The 5,923-nt window shown below is 52.7% G+C and overlaps 1 protein-coding gene across 1 annotated transcript in view; it reads left to right on the top strand.

The window, feature by feature from the left end:
- Positions 1 to 4,239: 4,239 nt before the first annotated feature.
- Positions 4,240 to 5,923, top strand: part of LOC104495484 (TOX high mobility group box family member 2-like) — a gene marked incomplete at both ends in the record, with an annotated part of 26,868 nt that continues 25,184 nt past the window's right edge. The window contains one exon of the mRNA XM_010138458.1: positions 4,240 to 4,305. Within this exon, the coding sequence (XP_010136760.1) occupies positions 4,240 to 4,305 (66 nt within the window). The remainder of the gene's footprint in view (positions 4,306 to 5,923) is intronic.

Raw genomic sequence — 5,923 nt, 5'->3', positions numbered from 1 at the left:
CTGTGGTGTGGGGGGTAAAACAATTATATTTTCAAAGTAATTCTCCATGAAAAGCTCCATTTCAGAGGGTGTTTTCTTGCAGAATGGAAGTGTCCTGGTATCTCTTGCCTGAACCCAGGATACCCGGCAGCGTGTCCCGTGGAGAGGTGCTATGGTGGGGACACAGCTCTGCATCCATCACCCTGGTTTCCTCGGGTCCCAACACCATCCACAGATGGCGCTTACCCACTGGTGCCCAGTGAAGTCACCTTCTGTGGCACAGACTGGGTCGCGCCGGGGCTCCCCGTCCTTTGGGGTGGAGTTGGTGTCACCTGCAGACGAAGGCAGCTGCTGCTGTCCGTTTCCCCGCACACCTTTCTTGCCAGGGTTGGTAGGAACTTGGGCGGGTTTCTCTGAGGGATTTTCCTTTTATTAATCTGGTGGGTAGAGTCGTTTCTGTCCTGAGTGTGTGATGTGAGACAAGTTTGAGCTGGGATTTGGCAAAGTGGGGCTTCAGGGGCCCTTTTTGAAGCAGAGGTCCTTGATTCCAGTTGTGTTTGTAGGCCACCACACTGCGGTAAGTCAGTGCAAGTCAGATGAAAGTGGGTCTGAGTCTCCAATGAAGGAAAATCCATCAATCACATCCTCCCACATCCCCCAGTTTCCCAACTTGGCCACTCAGGGTTTGCATTTCCCAGGTTTTCAAGCGCACACCGTGTGGGGATGCAGAGCACTAAGAGCTGAGAGTGATCTCCGCCACCTCGGCTCCGTACTCGTTTCACGCAGGAGAGGGTGAGAATTAGCCCCTGATTTGTTTAATAGGCTGCTTCTATTAGCCGAAGAATAACCAAAATTAAATAATTACCAAAGAGCACAGGGAGGGTGAAGACAGCTACCCCAGAGGATATTCCTTGCAAATCAGGACTGGGAAGTGGTACCCGCCACTCCGCATGTGTACGTCACTCTGTACCGATCAATTTGGGGGGGCACAGAGGGTGCTGAACGGATGCACCCCAGTCTGGAGCAGCCTGGGAGGGTTGACACACACCGGGAGTTGGACCGCAGCGAGAAGGGAGGACGCGTTTGTAACCAAAGGGTAACCAAAGGGTTACAACATTAAGATGTCTGTCTGTGCCGTAAATCTACCTGGAATGATGGGGCTGATTGTTTTGAAGTGCACTCTGCAGCGAAACAATAATGAGAAGCGGGAGAACACATTATTTATCTGCTCTACCTGGCTGGTGTATAAGTGGCAAATATCTAATTGAAAAAATATCCTGATGGGAGAACTTCTAATAAATTTGTTTGCACCCTCATAGCCTGAAGGAGAGAGAAAAAAATCCAATCAGCAGTGAGGAAGTTCCAAAGTTTCCATTGCATTTCGAGTCTTGATTTTCAGGCTCGCTGCTCCGAGCGGCAATCAGAGGCGCGGTGGTTCTGAAGGCAGGATTCATTACAGTGGTATGAAGGCATCAAGGGCAGAAGGAAGTGTGGAGCGGAGGTGGGGGACTAGTAGGAAGCCGTCAAAAACCATACGTTCTGGCAAACAGATTGAGAGCGAGCGAGCAGGCTTGTCCTGCCCTGGACTGCCCCAGAGAGACTTTTGTTTCCTGGGGGAAAGCTGTCCCAAACAGGTCAGTCTAGATCTGCAAGATACGGTGCTGGGGGGGGCCCAAAGCAGGGGGGTGTTTGCAGGGATGGCTGTGCATCGTCCCGCTGTTTATCTCTCAGAGGGGTAAAGCTCTTACTTAGGAAAGATCTGCTCTTTTCCTGCCGTGGCAGTATTCCTGCAGTGCGACTTCCCGACTGGACACGAGGAGCAATTTCTTGCCCCTTGGGGTTGTCCAGCCCTGTCCCAGGCTGCCCAGGGCAGTGCTGGAGTCCCCATCCCTGGAGGGGTTTAAAGATGGGTTGATGTGGTGTTGCAGGACACGGGTTAGTGGTGACCCGGCAGTGCTGGGGGAACGGCTCCACTTGATCTTAAAGATCTTTTCCGACCAAAGCGATTTTGTGATTCTACAACAAGTCCTCCTGCAACACTGTGCAACCATACAGTAGATACAGCTTTATTGCAGCTGAGGGACAGGGGTCAGGGGGGACCTGGCAGTGCTGGGGGAATGCTGGGACTGAGTGATTTTAAGGCTCTTTTCTAACCAAAACAATTCTGTGATCTGTGACTGGTTCCAGCAATGCACAGCTCTATCTCCCCACTGGAATATTTTATCTCTGTGGGGCTGCTTGCTGCAAAGCTCTCGCGCTGCTCACCTGCAGCATCGCGTGTGCATCTCGAGATGTGATAGATTTTAGGTGTCCCGCAGCGCTGTGTAGCGTCTGTGCAGCCGACCTGACCCCAAGCTCTGGCACTGCAGGAAGGGCCCTATGTCCACAGCCTGCGGTGTCTGCTCAGGCTCCAGGATCCACCTCATAGTGTTTCGGTGGGGTGGTCCCCAGAAGAGCTTGGGAGTGGGATGTCACAACCATAATCTTGCCTGTTCCAAAAAGGCTGACTCCCCCAAACCGTGCTGCCGCCTGTGCCGAGTCAGAGAGCGGCTCCTCCTGCAGAGCCCGGGCTGAGCACCTCCACCGAACTGTGCCACCGCTTCTGCCAATTCAGCCTTCGCCGCTGGGGTTGGTCAGGCTGGCAGAGGGTGTTTAAACTGTGGAGCTGATGGAGTCTCTGTGCCCGGAAGCGTGGCAGCTCCAGCTGGCACCGCGTGAGGAGGAGCTGGCTGTGCCAGCCGTCGTTTTATGGGTGGAGGGAAATTTAAAGTTTAAAGGGAGTAGTACCTGGGTGGCTCCTGGGAGAGCTGCTTGTCTCACAAGCCCACAGAGCTGCCAATGCTGGCTGCATCCTGCGGCTCCTGCCTCGTGGAGGGGTTTCATGAAATCCCGCCTTGGCGCAGGGACCCCCTTCCACCCTGCGCGGCAGCTCTCGGTGTTAGTTAATGAGTGCCACAACACCCTCTCTCATTTTGCTGCTCTTAATTGGTTTGCTCTGCTATCCCAGAGGATGGTTTGGCAATTAGAGGGTGTCTGCCACGGAGCAGAGCTGGGTTACCCCTCGCACCTTTACTCGTCTGACTTTAATAGCTAATCCTGTAGCACTCTGAGAAATGGAAATGTAATTAATAGTCTACACGGCAAACCTTCACCTGGTTTTATTTAAGGTTTTGTTGCTGTTGTTCTTAATCCTGTCCCTTTCTGTTAGGGAATAACTGGTATCAGCTTCGAGTCAGAGCGCAAGGGGACACGCGAGGGGTGAACAATCTCCAGTTCATCAGCCAGCTTGTAAGGGCAAGAGGGTTGGCTCTTCCCCTCATTCCATACGTGATGTCATTCACAGCTGGTTCCTTCATCCTTGTCTCGGGGGTGTTTTATGGCACGGCTCGTTTTATTGCCATAATTAATTTGTGAACTTAGCCTTGAGAACTGACCCAGCCACACTTCGAGCCAGAGACAATCCTGGAGGCATTTTTCCTTCGTTTGGAGTCGGAACAAGTGAAAAGCTCCTGTTGTGGCTAATTAATGAGAAGAATCTTGCAGTTCTCCGTGGGTGTTTTGTAGCCTAATATGTGGATTAGCAGCTCGGAACTGGGCGAAGGGGGCAGGTGTGTCTGAAGCAGCTGGCGGGGCACAGGTGAATGCACTGTGCTCGGCTGCCCTGCCCCTCGCCCAGCCGGGGCGGCAGAGTCCGGGCTGAGGAGATGGGGCAAATGTGCCTTCTTGTGCCAGCAACATCAAACTGTCAGGATGGGGAATGAGGCTTTGCAGAGCCCCCCTCCTGTATGGTCCAGGGTGACTTTCTGCATCGCTGCTGTAGGCTTGCTTTGGCGGTTAAAGGGTGTGACTGGGAGAGGATTGAATGGCTCCTGCTCGTCTTGGAAATTTCCATCGGTGGAAGTTGGGTTTTAAAGCTGATTGATGGTCTAATAGGAATTTTAGCAAGAACTTTGTTTGGGTGATCTTTGCCACTGGGTGCATCTCTGGTTTTTGCAGATTTGGCTTATTTGTTTGAATTGGAGCAATCATTCTTTGTTTTGCTGAAAAAATAACGCAACTCTGCTGTGTTACCGTGTCCAGTTGCAATAACCGTTAAGTCCGTGTGCTCATACATGCTCCAGAGTTTTAAAGGAGCAGCTCAGGGTTTTCATCTGGGAGTTTTGGCTCTTTACATGAAGATCCAAGGAAGCGTTTGGGATGCACGTGACCCTGGAGTGCAGATGTCCTTCCACTAACTCTAACTCGCTTTTTTCTTTCCAGTTTGATGGGGAGAACATGTACATGGGAATGAACGACAACGCCCAGGAGTTTCTATCAGCGAATCAGGTGAGTGTCGATCTACTTGGGGGAGCAGCGGAGTGCGGTTTTCCAGGAGGCTTAGGCTATGCCCAGGCACAAATTCTAGGAGCTCGCTGTGAATCTGCACTCCTGGGACATCAGGAGGGTCCATGGAGGAGGTCAGAGCTGCCATCCCGGCTGCTGCTGAGGAGCAGCGGTGGATGCACTCGGGAGGGGGAGTATGCGCTTGTGTGCCGGTGCTGCTGCGTATTGCCGGAGCCTGGCTTAGCCACGGCTCTCCAGCGGGGCTGAAAAGCTTTGCCTCAGCATCCTTCACTCAAAATGAAGATGCAGTGGGTGTTTCTGGACATGGTAAGGTTTCCAAGTATTGTGTTCAGGTGTCTCCTTCCCTCCTGTAGAGTATTTCCTGTAGCTAAATAGATGAACTAACAGTTAGCTGACTTGGGGAGAAAAAGGAATCAAAGGTTTCCTGTTTTGGAGCTGTAAACCCACACGTGGAGGACCAGAATAGAAGTGCTCACATCTCACAGGTGCCTGAGCCTTCAGGTCTCTCTCTGGGCTTGAATACACATCAAACGTCCATTTAGTGGCGCCCTAAATATACAGAAATATAAGCCTATGCTTAGGTCCTGCTAGGAGGTGAGAACTTCATCATGTGCTTACCCATCCTCCTGACCAGGAGGTGAGAGATGGTCCCATCTGTATCCCCCTGTGATGGCCTGGCATGACTGGAGCGTGCTGGGGTCTCGGGGCATCTTTGAGGTGCCTGATGCTGCACCCTCGGGACAAAGCATCTCATCACGTCCAGCTGCCTCGTGAGGGAAATTACAAGTTCATTGCTAATATTTTTCAGCATCCCATTTTTGGGCCGGCTTGGGCCCTTTCGTTGTGGGGCTCTGCTCACCACAGACACATGCATCGTGGGCTCTGTGGGGTTACGTGGGGTGAAGGTGGTGCGTTGCCTGTGATGATTTCCATCCAGCCCAAGAGGATTCCTATTGCCCTGGACGCGGTGTGTGTGGCCTGGGGCGGGGTTACGGTGCGCTCCTGCTGCTGGGGTACTTACCGCAGCATCACTGTGAAGTGCAAGGCTGGGGAGTTCATCCATGGTGTATCTAACTCAGATACCAGCGCCAAATAAAGTATATGTGTATTAAAGTGGAAGCAGGATGAAAACCTGGTTTTTGCTTTCTCAGAGTGCAGCAGTGCGCTGGCTCCTTGCTTGGGAGAGTTGTTCCTGCTCTGGCTGTTGAGGGTGGCAGAGCCACTGCCGCTGGAGCGGCGGGGAGAGGGCTGTTCTCGTGGGAGGAGGAACCCCAAACTTCGTGCTATCGAGTGATTCAGCAGAACCAAATATGTAGTCGATGAACAGCAGCATGTGGTTGATCAGTAGAGCCAGCAATTGCCAGAGGTTGATAAACACAAAAAGGAACGGGGTGACGCCACGCTGCCCCAGCCAGGGGTCAGCCCATCCCACACCGGGCTGAGCGAGCAGTGGTGGGTGCTGAGGGGGGCAGTTGTCTCAGACCCTCTGCATTCAAAAATTCTCAAGGTATCACTGTTTCCCAGCTTCATCAGCAGGGCCAGTAGCGCTGGCTCAGTGGCCAAACAAACACCCCCGCCCCCAACAGCGCCATGTGGGACG

Source organism: Buceros rhinoceros, unplaced genomic scaffold, assembly GCF_000710305.1.
Source record: "Buceros rhinoceros silvestris isolate BGI_N320 unplaced genomic scaffold, ASM71030v1 scaffold13766, whole genome shotgun sequence".
Taxonomy (NCBI): domain Eukaryota; kingdom Metazoa; phylum Chordata; class Aves; order Bucerotiformes; family Bucerotidae; genus Buceros; species Buceros rhinoceros.
The sequence above is the reverse complement of the archived record's forward strand: the minus strand, read 5'-3'. Positions and strand labels throughout refer to the sequence as shown.